General features: G+C 37.2%; 1 protein-coding gene and 1 long non-coding RNA gene across 6 annotated transcripts; one reads left to right on the top strand and one right to left on the bottom strand.

Annotated features, from left to right (window-relative positions):
- Positions 1-214: 214 nt before the first annotated feature.
- On the bottom strand, positions 215-9,087 carry LOC147476201 (uncharacterized). 5 transcript variants are annotated; one of them, XM_086582630.1, is made up of 16 exons: positions 8,919-9,087; positions 8,559-8,739; positions 6,336-6,457; positions 6,162-6,212; positions 5,901-6,020; positions 5,684-5,803; positions 5,369-5,510; positions 5,013-5,183; positions 4,248-4,403; positions 4,023-4,129; positions 3,668-3,758; positions 3,390-3,531; positions 2,863-3,016; positions 2,655-2,771; positions 2,434-2,557; positions 215-682 (listed from the first exon to the last, which is right to left on the bottom strand). In XM_086582630.1, the coding sequence occupies exons 2-16, from the start codon at positions 8,661-8,663 to the stop codon at positions 440-442; spliced, it is 1,965 nt and encodes a 654-aa protein (XP_086438756.1). In that variant the 5' UTR covers positions 8,664-8,739; positions 8,919-9,087; the 3' UTR covers positions 215-439. The 5 variants fall into 5 exon arrangements, with proteins under 5 accessions (XP_086438756.1, XP_086438758.1, XP_086438759.1 ...); XM_086582632.1 differs by lacking the exon at positions 8,919-9,087 and adding an exon at positions 6,989-7,128 and having other exon boundaries at positions 8,559-8,916; XM_086582633.1 differs by lacking the exon at positions 8,919-9,087 and adding an exon at positions 6,989-7,083 and having other exon boundaries at positions 8,559-8,839.
- Positions 9,088-23,646: 14,559 nt separating this feature from the next.
- On the top strand, positions 23,647-26,893 carry LOC147476200 (uncharacterized). Its single transcript, XR_015207346.1, has 2 exons — positions 23,647-23,685; positions 26,642-26,893. It is a non-coding gene; the product is annotated as an uncharacterized LOC147476200 (long non-coding RNA).
- The last annotated feature ends 494 nt before the right edge of the window (positions 26,894-27,387 follow it).

Genomic DNA, 27,387 nt, shown 5'->3' with positions numbered 1-27,387 from the left:
ATTAGGAATACTCGCAGTTGTAAGATCCAACGACTATGAGATGAAGTTGTTTTTTCATATGAAGAAGCAATAGCGTTGGATCTTGGTGGGAGGGGGGATTAGCAACTTAGTAGTGAAGTGAACAAATATATAGATTTAAAAGAAGAATAAGAGTAACAAATAAAACCATAACAACAAGATAAAATTAATTACTAAACCACTGCCAACATTGCCGTTTTTTCCTTCATTCTCCTAATTTTCATTTATTGAGTCATGATTGAGGATACATTCACATATATAAGGGGGGAAATGAGCTTTTCCCTCAAACTAATCTATAATCTAAAAGTATATTCACAATTGATGAATAAACCTAGGTCCATTGGACTTCAACAAGTGATAGCCTATGAAAGAAAATAATGAATTAACAGGTACAAAATAGGATTACCATAGTTTTATCATCCTAACTGCCAGTAGAGGACCCTTCAAATCGGATATAATCATACATAAGCCCTGAAAAAGGGCCTATGTTGTTTGCTTGTGTAAGATATAAGACATTTTCCCCTTCAACGAGCCAATTGCTCCTCACATCAATATTGAACAACCAGTACAACCCATGAATTCCATGTCTAGCAATTGCGTTATCCTTTCCTATTGTCCCCGTTGTGAAGTGAGGATGGTACATATTCAGGTTGTTGAATCGTACCTTCGCACAAAGATTAGGATCTGATTAGTAACACAAGTAATCCACAATAGAACAAAGATAGCTTAATTATCAAGTTAACATGCATGGTGCGTTTGGTTCACTCAAATAACAATGACTTCAAATCTATGTTGCACGGACATGCACGCTGGACACTGACGCGATGACTCGGTTATATCTCAAAAAAGTAGGATGTGGACGCAGCAAAAGACACGAAAATTAATTAATATTTATTATTTTATTTTATGTAAATAGAACATTAAAAACTAAATTAAATGTATCAACATTCATAAATTCAAAACTATTCAAGATAAATAGCTACAATATTAAGTTTAATATTTCCTAATCAAACTTTAAAAACATGTCATTTTAAAACATGTCATAAGTCTTACCAAAATAAAAATAGGAAAAATTGAGTTTTTAGCATTATTTTGATTTATTTTATATTTTTTTTGAGTCAAAATCCGCGCCCTGACCATGTTGACCGCGTCTTGACTGCATCTTGACCCGTGTCTGGTTTAGTTGACCGTGTCTTGAATGTGTTAACCGCGTTGGACGTGCGTCCATGTCCGTGTCCGTCGCAGATACAACCCTTTAGTAGGTGCGTCCATGCTTTAGAGCTTCAAATTAGTAGAGATTGTTTCAGGCCTATTTGGACACTCAGCGATAGGATTGTCAATGAGTTTTGATAACCCAATAACCGACCCAACCAAACTGATAAAAAATGGTTTCGGTTTTGGTAATTTGGTTTGCTCTCCACCAACCCGAAACCGAACCGATAAGATATTAGTTTGGTTTCGGGTTTGCCCTCCACCGAATCGATATGAACCTGAACCAATAAGATGACATTTTAGTAATATTTATAATTAATTTTGTATATGTTTATCAATTGTGTGGTTAAAATTAATTGATTTAATTTATGATTTAATTGAATTTCTAGTTTTCGTTTCGGGTCAGTTCTGTTTCGGTTTGAACTAGAAATACACAGGTATAAAGACTGAACATCTTCACCTGTCAGGAGTTAAATCTGAGACCTCTCAAAAACCAAAGGATCCGATACCATGTTAAATTGTCTATTTCTCTATAAGCTCGAATTTATGTGAATAATCAATTCTATTAATATATTAGAGGTGGTTGAGGGACACTCATATAAGTCAACACTCCAGCTAAAAGATCACTTCTACTTAGGTTTCCTAAAACCGACTCCCAAAGTGGATACCTATGATTTGTAATTAATTAGATGGGAGGGGTTCTAGGGACATATTTTATCTTAACACGTAAACAAACCCAAAATCGTTAGGGCATTTATAAGTTTTGGATTACGCTAATTTTTTATAGATATGATCTTCTAACTATTCTAAATATTGTCACAAATAATAAAAAATAAAAAATTTCAAACTTGCCAAATGTAATTAACAACTTACAAAATTTGGCTAATTGTAGACCGTTCATTTTCACCATTTTGGATACTATATTTGGCAAGTTTAGAAATTTTTGATTTTTTTGATTATTTGTGACAATGTTTAGAATAGTTAGGAAATCATATCCACAAAAAATTAGCCTAATCTAAAACTTATAAATGCCCTAACGATTTTGAGTTTGTTTACGTGTGTTAAGATAAGATATGTCCCTAGAACCCTTCTTAGATAGGGTCTCGTAGATGAATAAGCAGTAGTCGATTAGGAAGTCGTTTTATGGGAGTCAACTTGTAAGTACTGTAAGAAAGTAAGGGCAGACTAGGTTAACTACATTACTTGTAATTTGCACCAATTGGCAGAAGCTAGGGCCAACCGCAGTGTACAAGTCCTTTGGCCTACATTGGTAAGATGAAATCTAATCTTCCATGTTGTAGCTTTATACAAATTATCTTCCGTTTTCCTGCAACATAATGCAAACAACGGTTGTGATAAAGTTATCATATAAATAATGCATCTTCAGTACATTGCTTAAATACAAAGAACAGAGGAAACCTCACCGTGTTACATGTGCGAAAAACCAATCTTTTCGATAGTCACTAGAATTGATGGTGTAAACAAGATCTTCATTTGGATACAGAATGTTGTACTGCTCCCACAAACCATATTGCCTATACCTGTCCAAGCCCAAGTTTTTAAATTTTTAGATGTCAATGTGTCCATATAGGCCAATAAATTGTTGAATTCGTTGTGTTTTTAAGAACCAACCTGTCAAAACCTATGTAGAGCGGGTTTATAAATTTTGGATCAGGGCCAGGAATGAAGAATTCAGCAGCAGAACGATCAGGGTATCCTATCTCCCACAAGGTTGGACCAGTTCTTGGAGGTGTGTAAATTAGATCACCTAAATCAGTGTTGTCTCCTGTTCCAAGAAAATGTTAACATCTTTATTTTCAAATTCCGTTGCATTAATCCAGGCACAAATGGGATATATAATGTGTTAGCGTGACCGCGTCTTGTGATGGTCAATTTATGTCGTACCCCTAGGCTGTATATAGCAATCTCATAGTTTTCAGCTCTTTTTTTCAAAGATGTGTAGCTAGCACCCTTTTGATCATATGCCTTTTCTAATGAAGACCCTAGTAAGTTGATGTGTAAATAGTAATTAGAAGAAGCAACAACTTCCAAGCTAGCTTCTTAGAGTCACTTTGTCGGACTGCAATTTACAGGTCCAGACTGTTCAAATGGTAATAATCAGTCAAGCAACTGCTAGTAAGTTTTGTTAATGATGCTACCTGGTCTGATGGTGATGGTTTGATCAGATTTGTAGTCCCCAATGAAACTAGGAACTGAAGCGTAAAGATTATAGGTTCCAGGTCGGATGTTGTTGATCACAAAAGAACCATTAACATCTGACTTAGTCCAAAATTGGTAGCCCTGATATCAATAAAAAGTTTAGAAGCATGAACATCAGTATAGGTACCCTGATGATGCCTATAAAGAAAATGTAGAAAATCAAAGTCAGATTTATATGAACAAGTCCGTAGGAAAGTCTAGCTATAGTGTACACAACCTTGCTTTCAGTCTGCCACGATCCAACCTCTCCTGGTAAAGCTAGTCCAACATGAGCAGAGTTTGCAGGTATATCTAATTTGTTGATGAAGCTAAAGGAAAAGACACACACTTAGTAGTATTAGCAGGTTGATCACACATAATATAATCGTAATCCCATTATAAAAAAATATTGACATAGATCAAGTTAACATGTAAATATGAACATATAAATAAGCATGACAGAAGGATTCATCATATCATACGGTCACGAAGTACATATATTTATATGTATGGTCAAAAGAATAAACTTAACTTATGTGAATATCACTTTTGACGCAATCAATGAAATGTCAGTAGAGGATAAAGACAACAACCTGTCATGGACAAACAATCTACCATGAACTGAACCCCTTTGTTGAGACTTAAGGAAATCATCTGAAACTGGAAAGCTATAGGGCCAACTTTGCATTTCTGTCCTCATCTGGGATGAAAATTGGTTGTTAAGTTAAAGTGTGAAACTCCTATAATTCATATAAGTCCACCATAAAGGAATGCAATACAATGAGGAACCAATATTACCAAAAAAAAATATTTCAAACCTGGTTTTCTGCATCCTCCCAGAGTGCTTGTGTTTTGCTTCCAAGTGGAGCCGAATTGAGGTATATGAAAATGGGTCCAAACACCTTTTTCCAAGGTTCTCCATTTCTGAACATTGGTAGTTTATCCTGTCCCATGTAATGGCCGCTAATAAACACCTGAAGATAGAAAGTTTTGCTGTCAGGAAATGAAGTAATGTACACATTTTTTTTGCAGTTTGAGGAACAACATTGAGACGACTTTTAGCCTTAACTATAAAAACAGCAAAAATGTAGCTAGGCCCGAAATTATCAACCTTTGATTGCCCCTAAATCTCTAATTAAGGCATTAGCAAATCCAGCTATTAGTCTCTTATGACATTCTTCAGCATCACTAACTTGGGCATGACATCTACTTTGCCTAACTCATTGAAGTTGGGCTGCTCTACATTACCTGATTGAGTGATTGTATCCAATCAAGTTGCATTCTGTAACACTAATTCTAATTTCTATAACACTGATTCTACACTGACACAGAAAAATGACCCAGTCAACCGACACAATGACATGGAGGAGTGTCAAAAGGATGTTTCATGTTATATATCATCATATTTGCTCATGATATATGACTTTTGACACGATGATCATCTTCACGTCACTGTATCGGTTGACTGTGTCAGTGTAGTATCACACTATCACTCTTTCTCTATAAGCTATGTCCAGAAACTCCAGAGTGATATTGCCGCAGGTTCTACTAATGTAAAAAGATGAGATGATGGAGATTCTTACCGAGAGAGTGGTTGGACCAACGTGAGAGGTGAGTTGCTGCTTTGAAGGCCCTCCTGAACGGAATTCATGGCTTGGTGTAATTTGCCAAAATCCCACTGGTGGATCTGTGCTCATCCACCCATGAACTTTGATGTCTTCAGTATTGGAGGAATATTGGTACTTGTCGTCCACCTGCAGAAAGTTAAATTTGTGTACATATAAATCACTAATTGTACAATCCAAATTATGCAGAGACCATCTTATTGTATGTTGACAATGTCGTGATCACGTTGATTACGATTGAATGGTTACACTATATGATAGATCCGTTGAAATTGACAAAGTAAATGATGGGTGGACAGCTGAACTAGTTATACCTGCCCAGCGAATTCTGATTCAATTGGATCCACGAGACGAACTGCTTCTGGGTATGCTAGTGGTTGGCCTCGATTATGATTCCGGTCATCTGACAATGGCATACGTCTTTGCCTGTTCTGGTCTACGGCCATGTTTCGGAACCTTGCAGTCCAAACACCACAATTATGTGCATGAGATGCGAAATTATTATTGATAGAAAAATGTAATTTTCAGGCTTTGGAGGAGTATATTTTGTCCAATATTGACTTTTGCTTCCTTAATCTAACAATTCAATCACACCAATAACATAACAAATAAAGTTGCAAGTATCTTACAGATCTTCATTAAGCTTAAAAGCAACCCTGGTCTCATTAAGATTGAAATCTGGCCATCCTTCCATGTGCTCATAAATGGAGTATGTATAGAAGCCATGAGAACCTTCAAGCATTACAAACCTACAAAATTATTACATTTGTGTAATTCTTTTACCATGCTAATAACCTGCTCCTGTTTCATTTTGCAATGTTTTCCAGATATATGGAAGAAGTGTACCTTGTGTCAATATTCAAGGGAACAAGGGTGCCTTTCTGGGAGGAATTCCATGTTCTTGTGAAGGAAATCTCTAGCTGATTTTCATTTTGCAGAATAACCCTGTAGTCAGTCCCCTTTACTCTGCATGACCAAAATAATGTCAATCACTTATCTTGCAAATTTGCCTCATTCTGCAGAAGCCAAATAAAATCTAAAAGCGTAGAAAGCAACTTAGAATTGTAAATGAAACCAAAATTACTGTTTGAAGGGAAAAGTTATTACATGTCAAAAACACCAGGGCCTCCTGGTTCATTCCAATATAAATCCCAGTACCTACAAAATTTGATCAAACAGTAATAATAATTACTCAAATCCTGTAAAATGTACCTTGTTCTAAAAAATCAAAATATTGCAGAACTCCTTGCCAAAGCTAAAATAAATAAATAAAACACATACCCTCTTCGATCTTCTTGAATTCGAGTGTCGAGCAAATTCTCAATTCCTTTGTATCTTATTCCAGTGACGATCCCCTCAGGTCTTAACAGTGTTACTTGGATTTCTCCATTATCCATAACAACCTTCAAATATTCATGCAGAACATGTAATTTAGGATCAAGCATGCATGTTGATCTTATTCAAATATATTGCACTGAGCGTGCATGTTGATTGACGGAAACATGTTTCCAAAAAATTAGTCTAATGTATCTGAATGATGTATTTCAGTTCACAGGACAATAATTTCCGAAGCATTGTAAAGTCTAAATAAGACATAGAATATGCATGTTAATCCCCTTGCATACTGAGATACATTGCCCAAATTCCAGAAATTTGAACCATAGAAATTTTGTAGCTCAATATAACCAACCATTACGAACAATGTAATAAATGCAACATATAACAGGGAGTTACTAATGGCTGTTTCCAATTTCCCCCCCTTAACCTCTATGGCACCCGATACAAAATTATGAGTACTTATTGAATTGTGAAATGCTCCAAATTACATGGGAACTTTACTATTTAGAAATGTGAAGAAATTCATTTATTAGGATCTGAGTGGAGCAATAGTCTCAAACATGAATTTCTAACTTTGATCAAGTTGGTTTGCTCACCAAATGATTCTACCAGTACTTCCTCTGCATGATGTGCAACCTGTGATATTGTCTTGAAAAGGTTCTTCGATCTTCAGTTAAGAGCCAACCTCTTACTTTTTGCATTGAATCGAAAAAAAAAAAAAAAGTTCACCAACCCACTACATTGACAAAGAAACTTATTAAAACCAAAAAAGTGATATTATGTTTTGTTAGATTTTGTCCAAGAGAACTCTCAGTTGAAAACGTATTTAACGGATTTCAACCCTATATTGTAGTATTGTACGCAAGTTTATTCTCAATGCCTCAGTATCTAGACTCACGAGTCTTGACAAATTACAATCTCTTCTGGAAACTTCTTCAAATTTAATTTTTTTACTAAAATTCTCAAATTCAATTTAATCAAAGGAATCAAAACTCTAGTTGTTTCGTCCAATATGGCTATATATATATATATACTAGCATGATGCATGTGCTCCGCACATGATGCTTAGTAGTTGTTAAAGGTTCTTCGGGTTTGGGTAGGATATGACTATATCCAACCTCTTAGTTTTGCAATATCGAACCGATTAAAAAAAAAAAAAAAATATCACCAACCCACTAACCCGATTGACAAAGAAAAAATTAAAAAAACAAAAATTATATCCGATTTTTTGTTAGATATCCAGTCCGATTTAATACATAAAGCGGATATGAAAAATGACCCTATATTGTAGTAACCCAATAAACCCGATCCGATTCCGCCTCAGTAAAAGACTCACGAGTCTAAATGACATAATTGTATTTATTATTATTTCAAATTGACTTTAACATTTTGATTAGGTTTTTGTAATTTAATCAAAATTATGAGCAATTTAAACAAAATGGTCAAAACTCTAGTTACATAAAAAATTAATAAAATATATATTGGATATATATATATAAATATTTTAGATATATATATATATATCCCATGTCAAAATATATTTGTTACTCAATATGGTCATTATAGTGACCATTTTGAAATTTACAAAATTCCATAATTAAAAAATCGAAACTGTTTATCAAAATGTCGCTGTTTTGTTGGGTTGGACCCCAAACCTCAGAGGGCCCCTCCGCCGGCATAAAAAAATTACTGATCTCATTTAAAACAGGCTTACCAAAAAAAAAAAAAAAAAAAAAGTTATGAATAGTAACGTTATGACAGTTGGTTCTAACGAGTTTGTTTTTAGAAGACGCAGCTTGTTCCACGCTTGTCATAATTATTTGTAAAATTAGTTATTATTCATTATCAATAAAAATTCCACTTAACAAAAAAAAAAAAATTATGACTGGAACCGATCGATATTATGAACTACTGACCAAATGGGCATCTAAACGCGCAATCAATATGGTTCATATATATGCATGCATAAACTTGAACGGTTAAACATGTTAAACACATACTTATTGAGAGTACAACATGTTAAAGACATGCTTATTGAGAGTACAACTAGTGTCTATGAGCAAGTTAGCAAGCACAAAGTCACAAAGTATGAATGAAATTAGTTCTGCTTTTAAACTTCATGCAAACGCAAACAAAAGAAACAGACGAGGGTGCAAAAATTAGTACATGTCGATATAGTTCGTGCAATTGAATTCCATCTCCAAAAGCGCACTTAGCAATCAGCAACAACAACACTACTATTGTACAAGTGTTTGAGATCAGCTTCGGCATATGAAGAGCCAACTTTGACACCCCAGGCTTAGGTATTTTATGTAGGGCCGTGTATGTAATTGCTGTACGACTTACCCTGCAATAATATGCACGAGAGGGAGAGAAAAATAGATCAAAACTCAAAAGCTAACAATGAATACTTCGGTAAATTGGTTCCAACTCACGAACTGTTCTATACTATCTATAGAGTAACCTATCTATATATAGGTGACAACAAGAACTTGGTGTATTGCGGTTCCATGTCAACTTGCTTACCAATTTAAGTAGCTGTCAACCCCGCTATATACGATTTTCTCCGCTTAAGTGAGAAGAATAACCAATTTGTTCATGATTATTTTACCACAAAACTAATAACCAAAACTGATAGTAGTCTCCCCATGTGGACTGACTACGTTGTTTTATTCCAACTTTGAAAGTTTACAAACAAAGAAAATTTTGCAAGACTTGTGTTGTTATTACCAGACTTCTTATGTTGTTGTTGAAATTCCTACATCATCATTAGAATTGTACCACCAACATCCAATAGGTACCAACGAAAATTAGGCAAACGTCCAATTTTCATGTTCAAGGTAGACTTGTAAGGGTAAGCTTTATCTGAAATAGTCCATGATATGTTATCGGTGTTCTAGAATATATAGCAGTCTTTTTTCTTTAAAAAAAACAGAGAAAAAGAAAAAGAAAAATGGTATAAGAATTGAATCCTATTCAAGTTAGAAATCATTGATGTTAAATTTTTTCCCATAATCGACGAAGGGGTTTCGTCAATTATCATTTTTGCAGACATATTGATATTCTCAAGAAGTAACAGATGATGACTTTTGCAAGGATTCTTATTATTTGGACAGGCCCGAAAATTTAAAAAACAAAACTATGGAGGCATGGACCAATAAGGTTCTCTTACCAAACCATGGATGCATTACCTTACCCCGGTTAGTTTTTAAGCACTTTGGAGCTTAGTCTAGTTCAACAACTATCAATAATTAATTTAACCAATTTGATTAGTCTCACTAGCTGCCTATATGATTCTTTAATCATATCCTTTTGTAATCCTTTGATCTTATTATAAATAAAATTAGCAGTTTTTATCCAAAAGAAACTAGCTAGGAGAAGAGACAATGTTATATATAGTACATTGTTTATTTCAGGTCATTTTTCCTGGTTTTAGATTACTTCCAATCTCAAAGCATATATGTACACAAAACTCTATAACTGGGTTGTGGTGGTAGTATCCGGGGTATGGGAGATCAGCGGTGGGATGAACCCAAAGTAACATACGCTGCGGAGGTGCGGTGTACAGGATCAGACCGTGGACTCCTAGGTACGGCCCAGGAACCCTACACGTGGGGGAAAAGAAGACCGAAAGATGGAGGGACAGGTGTATGATTGGGATGAAAGAGGAGTGTGGTAAAAAGAAGAAAGAGAGAGAGAGGAGGAGGTTTTTTCACAAACAAGAGGGGGCTAGACCTAGAGAAAAAGAGTGAGATATTACATTTGGCACCGTCTGTGGGGACAGAGAGATCAAAGCAACGTAAAGATGGCAACAGTAGTGAAGAGAGGGGTAGGCAGACCGAGAAAGGTGGTAGTGCAGGAGCCTGAGGCAGAGGTAGTAAGCGATGAAGGGGGAGATCGAGTAGGAGACAGCTGTGGGTTCAGCGTCAGAGAGACACGACTTATGCAAGAAGAGATCGTGAGATTGAGAGAGGAGAATGACACACTCAGAAAGGAAAGAGAAACGGCGGAGGAGGAAGCGAGAGCGGAAGCAAGCGAGGAGTCTGATAATGAAGAGGAGGGTCCAGACCTCGTTGAGAACCTGGTGACCGGCCTTACGATGGAGCAAGTTCAGGAGATGATAAACAATGACCAGGAGGCAAACCTTCAACAGGCGAAAGTCCAAATGGGAACGCCTAGCCAGGTGGTGGCTGGTCTGAACCATAACCCGTTAGCAGATACTATATGGGCTTCAGAGGTGCCGAAGCGTTTCAATCAGCCCCGGTTCGAAAGATATGACGGCAAAGGGGACCATGCAGATCACATTCATCATTTTCGACAACAGATGCCTCTCTGACAAGAAGCTCGGTATGATGGGCTGTGGTTAGGGTAGGGAACGGGTTGGGTTCGGGTTGGATATGGCTATATCCGAATCCGAATCCGAATAGTTTCATAATATCCGAACCCGATCGAATCCGACTAACCCGATCGGATAACACTAAAAATTTAAAAAAAGCCAAAAAAATAAATTTGAATCCGAACCCGAATCCGATAGACCCGACTCGAACCCGACCCCGACCCGAATAAGTAAACGGATATAAAAATCGACCCAAACCCGAACTATTCGGGTTTGGGTCGAGTCGGATTCAGGTCAAACCCGACCCGATTCCCTGCCTTAGCTGTGGTGTGATAAACATAAAAAGATAGTCTTACTCACAAATAAAGCGATGAAACTCTAAACGCAAGTAAAACTATAAACTAAACTGTTACTAGACTTCTCAAAGATATTTGTTTTCTACTCTCGAATCTATTGACGTCGAGTTGGAATAGAAAATTCGTTCCACTCCTAGTCCTTTAGCATTCAAGTTTTCTACAATTGATGAGACTATCCAAAGTCTAATGAGAGTAATGGTGGAATTTATACTACGATATGAATTCAAATAACAAACTACGAATAAGGAAATGAAAAATTGCTAAGAGTTGAATCTAGATAAAGAATTAGGGGAATTTTCATAAAGGCTTGTTTCCTTGAATCTTGGCCTTTATCACAGAACTTCTTACCAACCAACCATTTGCTCCTTTATATCGCCAAAGTGGCACATTTCTGCACATAATTGAGTTCCATGCCTGAAATACATAAAAGCACGTAATTAGCATTAACTCTTATTTATTACTCGCATAATTGGTCTAAAAGTAGTATTATTAAGGGGTTAAAACTACAGTTTTGGGCTCTTATCAAACCACCCCTAAACAGCATTTTGCTTGTCCTCAAGCAAATATGAGAAATTAGCATAAGTGACCAAAAATGGAGTTCTAACTAATCTCGTTTCGCCGAGTGCGATTGTATTGACCATATGCAACAAGACCTTAAACCACTAGGAATTCCCTAGTGGACGAGCTATAGCCTCGTGAGAATTTTCCAGTGAAGGTACTCACAAACTTCATCTATACTACAACAACTCAGAAATAAAACTATTGTTTCCTTATCTATGTCTCAATTATCTATACATCTCACTAGCAATGAACACAGAATAATCAAGTCGAAACCTAAGCTAATATATGCATAATAATCTATCATCTACGAATAAACATATTTACAATGAGTAATACTATGAGATGAACTAGCGGTCCGTTTAAAAAAACTTCGAATAACGCCCTTAAGTAGGTCCTCACATAAATCTCAAGACAAAACCACTCGATTTTTCCGCTCAAGTTTATTCTACTCCAAAGGTGATTGTGCAAAGGCACACTTTACCTTACAAACTCAATGACACACAAGGAAGCCGGAGTCGATCAAACACATCTGCCACTTACTATCACACTAACCTATTCCTAATTGAGCTAGAGGTCTTTATTAGGTGTTGCAGGGATTAGGAGATGGTTTAAGAAGGAAGGAAATGGATATTCAAAGAGAACAAGTATGAGATAATAGAGTCTTCATATTATGTAACTAGAGAAAACCTTATTCTTTACTTTTGCTTCTACACTTTGTTTCCATCCTTAGCCATATATTTTTTTTCTTTTTCTTTGGCTTTTGACTCCCTGATTCTATTTTTAGATTTCTAACTCTTTATTATTATTATTTTTTTATTTGGATGGAAACTTACTTTTCTCTTCTGAAGTGACTAACGAATTCTTGATTTCAAAGGTTATTCTCTTTTCTATTCTTCATCTCTATTCTCAAACTTATTCAAAGAATTGGGTAGGTTAATTTTTTATTTTGTTTTGTTTTGTAACAGGGTGAAGGATTTGTGGTTTATGAAAGGCTAAAGAAAGGCTCAGAGGGGCGACTAGCGGAAAATAATTCATAGGTTGGAATTTCTGGCTATATCGATCCAAAGAGGGCCTAAATTCTCGCTTAGGATATGGTATAGTGATCTAGCAAGTGGACATGTGATTTCTCTATCCGGATTTTACTTCCCCCTTGTGTCATTTCTCAAATGTGTCACTCATATAAGGCTTTAGGCTATATTCTCACATGATTTGTAGAATAAGTATTCTAGCCTAGATTTCAGAAACTTACTGCCAACAATCATAGATACTTATGTAACATATTTATAGATAGATGCAAGGATTATTATCTACATATTAGCCTAAGTTTCTAAAAACTATTCTAATGTAAAAGCTACGTGAGACTTTTAGATTATTGAGATCATAGAGAAAGAAAACAATACCAATATTCCTAAGTGTATCGCGTACTTTTTATTTATATTTTTTTTTAAAATTTTGAATTTTTTAGCTAGAAAACAAGTGCATATTATACATATCTATATCCTAACAGATGCCTTAATTACACATGTTTCTATACCCCTCCAAACAAGAAACATGCTTTGTCCTCAAAGTATTTTAAATAAAGAGGGTATGAAAATACCATTGAAATGCGTGAAATTCTGGAACATCTGCAAAACAAGGTTATAACATACTAATATAGAAAACTGACGTAACTCTATAAGAGTTCCACCCGTTACGGGGTTAATGAGAAACAAATTTGCTTGGGACATAAGCAGACACTAACTGAAATAAAACTTACCTGCACTCCCGCTTAATCGCCATCCTCATTATCTGGAAAGAAATGAGGTTCCTTCACGTCCGCCCATGCCATAATAATTTGCCAGGCTTCACGCCATTTATCATCTATGATTGCTAACCGATTAAGCGCCACTTGGTCGAATGGGGTGTAAGGTGCAACCAGATGAGGTTGTATCCTCCACCCTTGCCAAGCTATTACACGGAAAGATCGAATAATACTATTGGTGGGTCGCACAGTGTCGACACTAACCCAATCCGTGAAACGGGTACAAAATATAGGGAAGAAACATAGTATAATTCGGCATAGTAAAACAGGCATAAGAAGGTACTTATGCTTCATGCTATGGGCTCGCGCTAAACTAGACATTAAGGTTCGGGGAAGGTCATAGAACATACGTCCCGTGGCTAAAGCAAGAAAAATGCTGCAAGTGACTTCCTTCACAGAAGAAAAACGCCATTCCCCTAATATGTTTAGCATGATCCAAAATATAACAGTGCCCACGTTCATGGAAAGGCTACCAAGGGCGACGTTATATTCCCCTTGGTCCTCAATATGGAAAATTCCTTCCCCATAAGCTTCATGGAAAAACTCATAGGTGTAGACATACATATTATCTACCCAATAGCCCCATGGGTTTTGTATTTTAGCGGGCATAACAAGTCCGAGAACAAATGCTATTAAAAACCTAGTAATTTCCATTGGTTCATCCTCAATGGTGATGGAGAACACTTGTTCTCCATCTGGTCTATCAAAGAACACACAATTATCATAAAAATACGATGTAAGTGTGGGAGAATAATGTTCATTAGGTCTTACCATTAGCGGTTCCCAGCCGACGTGTATGATCACCTCGCGAAACCAAGCACCATAGGCGGTGTTTTGGAATAAGTCTTCGAAAGATTGCTCGGGGATGACTTTAGGAGTTGTCATCTCAAAACTACCTTCTGGGACCGCCGCAACTATCTTGGAACAACCCGCAAAAAATCGGAAATTTTTGGTGCCCACAGGGGTCAGGGCGCAGGATGCGCTCAAGCTATGCTTGGGATGGGCGCAGGTGGAGCTCCGGATGAAAACTAGAATTCTAGTGTTTTGGGCGCAGGTAGCGCTTTGGTTTGGGCTGAATAGGGCGTATGTTGTGCTCAGGGTAGGATTTCTCTGACAGGCTTAGGGCGCAGGTGGCGCTCCTCTGGGGTGCAGGTGCGCTTGGGGAGCTGATAGGCCGAAGTGAGAAGGAAAAATAAGGTAAAGTGGGAGTGAAACGTGAGAGATGAATGTGAGATGTAGTTGGGGTTGTGAGTGTAGAATGAATGCAGTTTTTATAGGTTTTAAATTGCTAAAACGAATCGGGAAGTTTCCAAAAAGCTTTAAGGCAATTGCCGGAAATAATAAAATTTCCAAACCCGAAAATGGAAATAACTCATATTCATGATTCTAAGACAACCCTAATATCTTTTAGGTTGAATTTAGGATAGAAACTGCCTAACTCATCAAGATTTCATCCTACCACAATATCTATTCATAGCGATGCCCATATTGGTCATATTCTCAACCCTCATTCCAAAACAAATTCTAAAATAGACGAACATATAAACGAATTATGCTAAGCTATTTAATACCACCCCCAAACAATTCGGGAAGCTGGGATTAATGATAACAACCACACATAATTTGAAAATAACCAAATTATATTAAATTTTAATTCAAACAATATAAAATAACCAAATTCAAATTTAATTACTTAACTAATATCCGACTAATAAAACAATAAAAACAACTAAATAACAACGAAACACAAAATTATTCGAAACACCTAGCCATGTGATGAAGAAGGGCCCTGAGATGGAGATTGGTCATGGAATGAAGAAGGGCCCGATCCATTTGTTCTTTGGCGACGACGCTCAAGTCGCTCATGCCTCTCAGACTCATTTGAAACAGAACCCTCTAAGGGTGGCATGCGTTATAGAATCTCTACTCGGAATAAGCGCTGTACTTCCATCAAAGCCTTTATTACTGTATACTGGGCCTGGTGACGCTGGTGGATAATCTCCACGTTAATCAAGATATCTTCCTGACCCTTTTTGAGTATTCCAAAACTCGTGTTAAGGTTCGTTTGTTTATTTTGAACTATAATCTGTCTATCTCGTATATCTTCACAAATAACGTAAATGCAACGCACGGCAGTATGCAACATTGACATCGCTCAATCGACGCGTACACCTCTCCAAGGCATCTTCATCCAACCATGTCATGTCCTCCCCTTCCTCATCTGAATCCACCACCCTATCCTCCGGCAACATCCAAGTCTTTTGGATACACTCCTTATAACTACTTTCATTTGCATGTAATTTCAACATTATCCGCTCAGTTCTTGGTTTATTCCCTCAAGACAACATTATTTTCGTAATTAAAACATGAAATGGTGCGATACTCTTCCCAACTCCTCTAATCATATTTAGCAAAAACTCGAGGATACAGAATTCATACCTCTTTTCTTGCAATATCTAGAGAACGTGCATACATGTGAACTCGATGTCGCTCACTTTCTCCTTCCCAATGATGTTCTTACCAATCCACTGAGCTACAGCCCGTTGGTTGGTTCGCAGAGATGATTGTCGAGCACAATGAGAAGTCGTATTATATTGACCCTCCATAAAGGTGTCGTTCATCAATGCAGGAACTCCAGTATACTGGGACTCCTGCACTGTGGCTTCTAGGTTTCGTCCAGGCGTAATGCCTAAAATTTTAGCCAATTTCACTCTCGATAATTCTCTTATAGTCCCAGCCACTTTCATGAACATTTTCTGACCATCCAACTCTCTCTTCTTATAGAACTGCTAGACCAAATCGGGGTGGTAGAATTCATGTGTCGAGTACCACAACTGATTCCAACCCCTCTTAATCATCTCGTCACCGTAAAACGGCACGAAGCGGTTGACCTTAAACGCTTGTTCCGGCAACAACCTTCGTTTTTGAGCCATGATATCTTAGAACGATTTGGGGGTTTAACTGGACTGTGGGAATGGAGTTTGAGACTCCCTCACTAACAAAATAGTAGTGGTGGCGCGGGGGTGGCGCGGCAGTTCCAAATTCTTTGAGGTTTTGGGTGTTTTTCGGTGGTGGGAATTTTTGGAATTGGTGGAGGGGTGTTTTGGAGAAGAATTGAATGTGGGCGTGGGTGTATTAAGGTTTATTTTTATTTTTATTTTTGGTTAGGTTTTTGAATTTGGTAATGGTGGAAATGTAAAGAATCGAGATTCTGTTTGATTCGGAGGAAGGAGACGCACGTGCGTGCGTTAGGCCCAAGCCCAAATTGATTTTCCGATTTTTGTCGATTTTTCGCACAATTTTAAACTAAAATTCCCGCTTCGTTACCAGTCTGATTTATGCGAATGAGATATGAAAATGATCAGGAGAGAATTTCCAATCTAATGATCCATAAAAGACTCTATTCTGATCGTGGGTGACATATAAAAAGATGAAAAATGCCTCAAAATACGTGCATAATGTAAGTTATGCGAACGAATGAAATCTAACTTAATAGAAAATGTCAACCCGAATCGTAATACAATTAAACGGTCTAACCAACACAACTGGAGAGTTGAACAATCTAGGATGGAACGAACAGCCCACCCCCAAACAAATTTTAGACACAGAGTTGAGAAAATTTGTTTTTAAAAGTGGGTCTTTTAATGTCAGATTCCTGAGACTTCTCAACTTACTATGGTTGTGATTTTAACAATTTTTAATTTTTTATTAATAAAAGTTAATATAAGAAAAACAAGAAAGCAATAAATGCATAATTCACACCATAGAAGAACATGACTCAAAAATCGAGAAAATATGCAAGAGTGGAAAACGTGAATTATGTTGACTGTGGACTTAGGATCCGGTACTTACAGCCACACACTCAATAGGGAGGGCCCGGTTACTTGAATGATGCACTTATCAGTATACGAAAGTGATAGGAAGTACACCAGACAACCAAATGAGTCGTTTATAGTCAGATACACGAGACTTTAACAAATAACTGGATATATATATATGAATACCCTGCAGTTTCCATATATTAACAACCTAAAGAGTAATGGGTCTTTCCAAAAATAAATAACATGGAATGCACCCCCAAACATAATTAGGCACGAAGATTTCCTACAACGCAACCTAGTGGAATGAAAACGAAGTCTGATAGACCTAGAACGTAACCGAGCATGCACCTTCTTATTCATCTTTGAACGAGAGGTTGTACAAGTGAATGAGTGTGAAAAAATGGATGGTTGTGGAAGATATGGTGGATAAGGATAAGTATTAGAAGGAAAGAATGCACAGAATGAGAATGTGGGTTTAGCACAAAACTCATTCATGGTGTAGGTAGGAACTGTCTCAATTCTAAAAATGTAGGTGTCATGCGCCTTTTCTTTGGGAATTATATCCGTATTAGGCGGATTTAGAAAATCATTAAGCACAGAAGAAATAAGAGGGTCACAAGTGCAAACTCCAGGTTCCTTTGAAAAGGTGTAGGATGGGGTACATTGATGGAAGGGGAATGATATGAGGTGGGTGAATGGTTATCAATAGGAGGGGACTCTTGAGGTGGCGAAGAAGAGTTGCAAAAAAGTTGAAGGAAATCTTCCTCAATTCCCTTAACGTCCAAGGAGTCCTTATTAAAGTTAGAACGTCCAAAGGAAAGGAATTTGTGCATCTGATTATTTGGAAACATGGTTTTGACATAATCATGAGCTAAACTCTCGATCATACTAACCTCTCTATTGATATTGGTATCAAGAACCTGTGTGATCGGTTTAAATACATTGACTGTAACGCCCGTATTTTTTAAATACGTATTTTCTATTTATTAATTAATTAAATTATTTATTTTCAAAATTCGTTGGACCGGACTCGGGATACGTGGGCCTGGTTTTTGGGCCCGAGTCTGTGTTGGGCTTGGGTTTCGGACCCAAGTATATAAACACTTTTTCTAGAAAATAGGGTTCAGAGAATAATTAAATATTAAAAATGGAGGCGTAATGAGAGAGAGAGTGGATTTCGAGGCGTTGGAGCCGACGGTTCGGACGACGAAGGATTCGTTGAGTTCTAATACTGGTGAGTAGAGTTAACTCTCACCACTCACCGAAACTATGATTTTCATCGGTTTTAGATTTTACGAATTTTCTACCCAAATAAACTGTTTTGTGAGTAGTTTATTTTTTAGTTTTTTTTCGTGATAGAACCACATCAATTTATGCGTCCAAAACCATGTTCGCGTATTCTCATCCATCTTTCATTTTACTGCTATTTTTTCTTGTGTTTGAACCGCTTTTGTTGTGTATGGGAAGGGTGTTGATTAAACCGCTGTGATTAGGGGTCGTTATATTGGTTGATTGGTTGAAATTGGGTGGGATGTTGAACCCCCGGCCGAAACAACAACAGCGTTAATGGAAGCGACCTCGACTTGGTAATTGCCTTCCGATTGTTGTTGTTTGCTTGGTGGGTTATGTGGTTTGATTGAGGGATGAGGACCGCCGATTGGAGTCTTTGGAGAGTGGGGAAAGTTTTGAAGCTTGGAAGCGTTAATGGCGGTGTTAGGCTGTTTTTCTTGGGTTTAAATGGGTTGTTGTGTTTTGTGGTGATGGGTTGATGGTTGGTTGTGAGGGGGTGTGTTTGAGGTTTGTGTGAGGGCGGTTGAGTGGGCTGTTGGAAGCTTGAGGCCGGCCATTAATGGCGGCAGTAAAGTTTTTAGATCTAGTTTGGAGGTAGGAGGTGGAGTTAGCAAATCGAGTTGTTGGGTGTATTAAAGTTGGTGGGTTTTCGATTTGTGGCATAACCGATGTGTTGAAAGGGAGGGCGATCGGTTTGGTGGTGGCGGTTTTTAGTTTGGAGGAGGAGAAATGGGTGAGGAAGATGACCATTTCGATTTGGGCCTGGCTTTGGGCCTTAGTTTGGTTCTTCTTTGGGCGGAATGTTTTGTTTTGGTTGGGCCCAATTGATTTTAAGTTGTTAGGCCGAAATTTCAAGGGTGGTTGGCGAAATTTCAGTTTTAGTTTATGTGGGCGAAAAATCTAATTTAAGTGGTTGGGCCCTTTTCTTTTTTTGTTTTGAAATTTTTAACCCGAACCACTTAACTGTTTTTGGGCCCGTTTCTAATATTGCTTGGACCAGTCCATTGGACTTAAAATAGATCTTTCTGGGTCTTTACATGTTTAAACTTTCGGGTTCTAAGGTTTGGGCTTGGCCGTTGGGTCCGAACCATGACCTTGGTCCACGAGCCCATGAGCCATGCACTTTGTCCTTAGCCATGAACCATGGCTATGACCTCGACCTGTCGAACACCTAAAAACAGTTTGACTTTGACCGGAGACCGGTTTGACTTTGACCAGGATAGTTTGACTTTGACTATGACAGTTTGACTTTGACCATCGACCGTTGACTTTGACGGTTGACTTTGACCTTTGACCATGGACGATTGACTTTGACCTTTGACCATGGACGGTTGACTTTCACCTTTGACTTTGGCGATGACAGTTTGACTTTGACCATGGCATGTTGAGTTTGACCTTGACCATGAGGTGTTGACCTTTGACCATTGACCGTTGACTTTGACTGTTGACCGTTGACTGTGGATGTTGACTTTTCCAGTTTTTCATATGTTTGTTTATATGGATATATATAGTAATAAAATCACGGATATTGTATAACTTGGTTGGTAAATTATCTAATTTAGATTTGACGTGAGTAGTGTAAAAAGCATATTGGGCTTTGATTGTGGACTGTGGATTGTTTAATTGTACTCGTTTTATGTTGTATATTATATGGACATATGTAGTAATAAAATCTTTGTGGAAGCTTGTACAACTTTGGTTGTCATTATCTAATAAAGATTTGACATTGATATTGTGTATTTTTGACACGTGGACGATATTGAGATGTTAGGAGATATTATATTCCTAATCGTTATAATGTATGTGATACGTTGAAGCATTGTGGCATGATATAATATGCTAGGATAGTTGTATTAATGCAATATCTTGGAGAAATATATATACACTCCATTATTTTATATGTGAAATGCTAATATAGCATTGGTGAATATTTGCCCACCTGGAGTGTGGTGTAGTCAATAAGATATTGGCACGTGAAAGTATGAAATATGGTTATGAGATATATTGAGATATTTCTAGAGATTGTGGCTTAGTGCAATAAGGTAATTGACACCGCATGATATAATGGAATGTTTATGAGTCATTAATGTATGACACCGAATAAATTACGAACGAAAATCCTAGAACGACTACCACAACTCATGAGATTTGCCTTGTGTGGGCTTATGTGATATGATTGACCCATGTGTTGGGTGTGTATATAAGATGTGATTGACCCATGTGTTGGGCAATCGTGGCCGAATAGTGGCTTGATATATTCCGTTCGCAAAATAGAGCGATGATGCATAATATTTTATGCGAATAGTGGCGGTCTTACATAGATTTGGCTTCCGTGTGAGGATTTACGGTGTCGCGGCATCCCGCCGGTGGTGGTTTCGCCGCGAATTGGCTCATTATGTAAAGGGAGGCATGTGGATGTACATGTTAAGTTGCGTTGGTAGCGATTGTGGTAGCCGGGAAACTAGGTAAGACATAGATCTGACGTGATTTTAGGGACACACAAAGAAAGCTGAAAATAATCTAATTATGGTAATATGTTAGTTAATGATGTATCTTTAGATAGATGATTGTATATGCTTGGTTGGTTATAGTTTAGTTAGAACCTAAAGCCTCGATGGAGGAACTACATGCCTTATTTATTATGAGTATAGGTTGTTGTGTGGTTGAGTGGGAAGTTAAAGAGCCCTCGATTGGAGGAACTACACCTTAGTTATTGTACTTAAAGATGTTGTATTAGTCGTTGAAAGTTAAAGCCTCGATGGAGGAACTAACTGCCTTTATGGATTGTGTATATATATGTATATTATATGTTGTATTTTAGGACTACTCACACCAAACATTGTTTATAATCTTGACCCGATTTGCATGTTTGCTTATCGGGTGTGTTCATCCAATGAACATAGTTGATAAGTTTTAGATGAGGTTTAGTGATGAAGAAGATTGGTTGCTTGCTTGTGGTTTTGCGTTAGCATTACATCTCCTGATCGTTTTGTTTTTCCTTGAGGTGATATAGCTTTTCAGTCTAGACAATGTTTTTGTATTCTCATTTGTATATTTTAATTAAAGAGTTATTGAAAAGAGATTTGTAACCTAATCTTAATTGGGAATTTTTGTAATGAAGAGGACTTATGTATAATTGAAATTTTTATTGGTTTTAATTATCCATATTTTAAACCTGTTTATGGGTTTTGGAAGTGGAGAGTCGTCACACCCTCGGAGATCGAAGAGTCGGGACAAATAATTTTTTTCAGTGCAATTCGAAAATTCGGGTGTGACGATTTGGTATCGAGCATTTGGTTAGCTTAGACTAGGGTGAGTCTAGGTGATTCTCGGATCGTGGTTTATGGGTAGTGTTTAAGGAGTTTTATTTTCAAAACTATTTCATTAGTTGTTTTGTTTTACAAAGAAAATGAAAAAGATACATAAATAAAAAGAGTCGATATTTTTCTTGATTGGTTTGTATGTGTGATGTGTATATTTATATTAGTTACTCTTGTGGAGTGCATATGAGATGCTTTTATTTTTCCTTATCATATGAGGAGTGGTTATATTTGTAATATGTTAATTATTAACGGATTTGATCAAAATGATGTGTGTTGTTATAATATTGTTTTATTGTTGGTGTTCATTTTCACGTGGAGTATTGATTAAGTATGACAACCTGTTTGTGAACTTTGTATTTGAGTGTTATGTTATTAGTTAAGAAACAATGATATATTTTGATCTATATTGAATGAGTTGTATTATCTGATGGTTTTGTGACGTACTAAGTAAGGAACTAATTGCCTCGGTGTTGGAGGAACTATCTCACCTCACTTTCATTACATTGTAATGGATGGATAGTATTTTTAAAGTATAAGAGATTAATCTGTTAGAGGTGATTAGTTAGAAATAGATTGAATATAATAAATAAAATATACGTGTATTCTTTTTGAGATGTGTATACTTGCGTATACACGTATTCTTTTGAGGCGTGTATACTTGCATATACATCGTATTTCTTTGAGATGTGTATACTGCATGATACACCGTGTGTGTTCTTTTGAGAAGTGTATACTAGCGTACACGCGTGTATTCTTTTGAGAGGTGTATACTTGCGTATACACATTTTTATATTATTGTATATATGTGAACTATTACCGTGCGTATATGATTGATTAATATCGTTAAATTAGTTTCACATGATTTTTGCATATTCGAGTATTTATTCTGAATTGTTTTGCTTCGATCTATATGATTTTTGATAGAGGAATATGAAAAAAAAAAAAAAAAAAATTTATTTTTTTGAATACGTGCTATATTTGATCCAGTTGCAAGCATGAATTAGGATTCAAGGGTTGTTTTAAATTTAATATTTCTGAGAGCATGACTAAAGTAATGTAAAGTTTATTGTAGTATCAATGACATGAGTGACTTTTGTTTTAAGTGTGCTAGGACACTAATTTTTCTTTTATGCATGATAATAAAAGACTCCATAATGTTGTATGCATGGATGAACTTATCCCATATGATTTATTAGTTTAAGTAGAATATTAATTTTTCGTAGAGTTTGCTACGTGTCGAGAAACTGCATGCTAATGAGAAATGATATGTTTATGTTGCGTTTAAGGGACAGTAATAATTTGTTTTAATATAGACAGCTAAACTGGAATAGGTTTTGTAATGGCATGAGGATATATATTCTGGAATTATTTAATAATAATTAATACCAATGTTATCTTGCTTAAGTTTAATCAACCTGCATTCTTGTATAGGTTCTAAGTTAATAACCAACGTTTTTGTTCGTATAGCTTTACTTCCGAATCTCGGGACGAGATTCTTTTGAGATATTATGTATAGTCATATATGCTTGTATTTTTAAATAATTATTTTTCTATTTTATTAATTAATTAAATTATTTATTTTCAAAATTCGTTGGACCGGACTCGGGATACGTGGGCCTGGTTTTTGGGCCCGAGTCTGTGTTGGGCTTGGGTTTCGGACCCAAGTATATAAACACTTTTTCTAGAAAATAGGGTTCAGAGAATAATTAAATATTAAAAATGGAGGGAGAGAGAGAGAGAGCTGGATTTCGGAGGCGTTGGAGCCGCGGTTCGGACGACGAAGGATTCGTTGAGTTCTAATACAGGTGAGTAGAGTTAACTCTCACCACTACTGAAACTATGATTTTCATCGGTTTAGATTTTACGAATTTTCTACCCAAATAAACTGTTTTGTGAGTAGTTTATTTTTCGTGTTTTTCCCGTATAGAGACACAAATAATTGTATGCGTCCAAAACCATGTTAAATTACATCCATCTTTCATTTTTCTTATTTTTTCTTGTGTTTGAACCGCTTTTGTTGTGTATGGGAAGGGTGTTGATTAAACCGTGATTAGGGGGGTATATTGGTTGATTGGTTGAAATTGGGTGGGATGTTGAACCCCGCGTCGGGCAAGTTGTTAATGGAAGTTGCGGAGGCGAGACCTCGACTTGGTGGTTTTGCCATTCCGATTGTTGTTGTTTGCTTGGTGGGTTATGAGGTTTGATTGAGGGATGAGGACTGTCGATTGGGTCTTTGGAAGGGGCGGGAAGCTTGGAAGCGTTAATAAATGCCCGGTGTTGGGCTGTTTTTCTTGGGTTTAAATGGGTTGTTGTGTTTTGTGGTGATGGGTTGATGGTTGGTTGTGAGGGGTGTGTTTGAGGTTTGTGTGAGGCGGTTGGGAACATTTGGAAGCTTGAGGGAAGCCATTAATGGCGCGATAAAGTTTTTAGATCTAGTTTGGAGGTAGGAGGTGGAGTTAGCAAATCGAGTTGTTGGGTGTATTAAAGTTGGTGGGTTTTCGATTTGTGGCATAACCGATGTGTTGAAAGGGGAGGACGATCGGTTTGGGTGGTGGCCGGTTTTAGGCTGGCCGAGAGGAGAAATGGGTGAGAAGATGACCATTTCGATTTGGGCTGGGCTCGGCTTGGGCCTTGGTTGGTTCTTTGGGCGGAATGTTTTGTTTTGGTTGGGCCCAATTGATTTTAAGTTGTTCGGCCGAAATTTCAAAGGGTGGTTGGCGAAATTTCAGTTTTAGTTTATGTGGGCGAAATCTAATTTAAGTGGTTGGGCCCTTTTCTTTTTGTTTTGAAATTTTTGGACCCGAACCAACATTAACCGTTTTGGGCCCGTTTCTAATATTGCTTGGACCAGTCCATTGGACTTAAAATAGATCTTTCTGGGTCTTTACATGTTTTAAACTTTCGGGTTTAAGGTTTGGGCTTGGCGATTTAGGTCCGAACCATGACCTTAGTCACGAGCCCATGAAGCCATGCACTTTGTCTTAGCCATGAACCATGGCTATGACCCTGGACCTGTCGAACACGAAAACGACAGTTTGACTTTGACCAGGACAGTTTGACTTTGACCAGGATAGTTTGACTTTGACTATGACAGTTTGACTTTGACCATCGACCGTTGACTTTGACGGTTGACTTTGACCTTTGACCATGGACGATTGACTTTGACCTTTGACCATGGACGGTTGACTTTCACCTTTGACTTTGGCGATGACAGTTTGACTTTGACCATGGCATGTTGAGTTTGACCTTGACCATGAGGTGTTGACCTTTGACCGTTGACCGTTGACTTTGACCGGCCGACCGTTGACCGTATGGATGTTGACTTTTCCAGGTTTTTCATATGTTTGTTTATATGGATATATATAGTAATAAAATACTGTCGGATATTGTATAACTTGGTTGGTAAATTATCTAATTTAGATTTGACGTGAGTAGTGTGTAAAGCATATTGGGCTTTGATTGTGGACTGTGGATTGTTTAATTGTACTACGTTTTATGTTGTATATTATATGGACATATGTAGTAATAAAATGCTGTGGAAGCTTGTACAACTTTGGTTGTCATTATCTAATAAAGATTTGACATTGATATTGTGTATTTTGACACGTGACGATATTGAGATGTTAGGAGACATTATATTCCTAATACGTTATAATGTATGTGATACGTTGAAGCATTGTGACATGATATAATATGCTAGGATAGTTGTATTAATGCAATATCTTGGAGAAATGTATATACACTCCATTATTTTATATGTGAAATGCTAATATAGCATTGGTGAATATTGCCGCACCTATTAGTGTGGTGTAGTCTGCAATAAGATATTGGCGCGTGAAAGTATGAAATATGGTTATGAGATATATTGAGATATTTCTAGAGATTGTGGCTTAGTGCAATAAGGTAATTGACCTCGCACGCGGATATAATGGAATGTTTATGAGTCATTAATGTATGACACCAATAAATTACGAACGAAAATCCTAGAACCGACTACCACAACTCATGATTTGCCTTGTGTGGGCTTATGTGATATGATTGACCCATGTGTTGGGTGTGTATATAAGATGTGATTGACCCATGTGTTGGGCAATCGTGAAATTTAATAATTGGCTTGATATATTCCGTTAAGCAAAATAGAAACGATGATCATAATATTTTATGCGAATAGTGGCGGTCTTACATAGATTTGGCTTCCGTGTGAGGATTTACGGTGTCGCGGCATCCCGCCAGGGTGGTTACGCACGGAGTGGCTCATTATGTAAGGGAGGCATGTGGATGTACATGTTAAGTTGGGTAGCGATTGTGGTAGCGGAAACTAGGTAAGACATAGATCTGACGTGATTTTAGGGACACACAAAGAAAGCCCGAAATAATCTAATTATGGTAATATGTTAGTTAATGATGTATCTTTAGATAGATGATTGTATATGCTTGGCTGGTTATAGTTTAGTTAGAACCTAAGGCGCCTCGATGGAGGAACTACATGCCTTATTTATTATGAGTATAGGTTGTTGTGTGGTTAGTGGGAAGTTAAAGGCCTCGAAATGAGGAACTACCTGCCTTAGTTATTGTACTTAAAGATGTTGTATTAGTCGTTGAAAGTTAAGGCGCCTCGATGGAGGAACTAACTGCCGTATGGATTGTGTATGTATATGTATATTATATGTTGTATTTTAGGACTACTCACACCAGCATTGTTTATAATGCTGACCCGATTTGCATGTTTGCTTATCGGGTGTGTTTATTCAATGAACATAGTTGATAAGTTTTGACAGGTTTAGTGATGAAGAAGATTGGTTGCTGCTTGTGGTTTGCGTTAGCATTACATCTCCGGATACGTTTTGTTTTTCCCTTGAGGTGATATAGCTTTTCAGTCTAGACAATGTTTTTGTATTCTCATTTGTATATTTTAATTAAAGAGTTATTGAAAAGAGATTTGTAACCTAATCTTAATTGGGAATTTTTGTAATGAAGAGGACTTATGTATAATTGAAATTTTTATTGGTTTTTAATTATCCGCATATTTTAAACTGTTTATGGGTTTTTGGAAGTGGAGAGTGCGTCACACCTCGGAGATCGAAGAGTCGGGGACAAATAATGTTTTTCCGAATTCTGTCGAAATTCGGGGTGTGACATTGACCTTAGCGGAAAGATGGCCAAAAGATAAGGACATCGAACTATCGCGGCAATTTATAAGTGCGTTGGCAGTTGCCAAGAAGGGGCGCCCTAAAATGATCGGGACAGCGTCGTTAGCGACTTCTGTATCGAGGATAACAAAATCCGTAGGATAGTAGAAATCTTGAACCTTAACCAGCGCGTTTTCTACTACACCCTTAGGATACTTGATAGACCTATCAGCTAATTGCAATGTCATTGTTGTAGGTTGCATTTCTTGTAGACCTATTTGTTTATATAAATAATAAGGGAGTAAGTTAACACTAGCCCCCAGGTCTAATAAAGTGGTCGTCGTGTGGGAATCTCCTAAGGTGCATTGTACAGTAGGA

This window comes from Coptis chinensis, chromosome 9 (genome assembly GCF_015680905.1).
Source record: "Coptis chinensis isolate HL-2020 chromosome 9, ASM1568090v1, whole genome shotgun sequence".
Lineage (NCBI taxonomy): Eukaryota > Viridiplantae > Streptophyta > Magnoliopsida > Ranunculales > Ranunculaceae > Coptis > Coptis chinensis.
The sequence above is the reverse complement of the archived record's forward strand: the minus strand, read 5'-3'. Positions and strand labels throughout refer to the sequence as shown.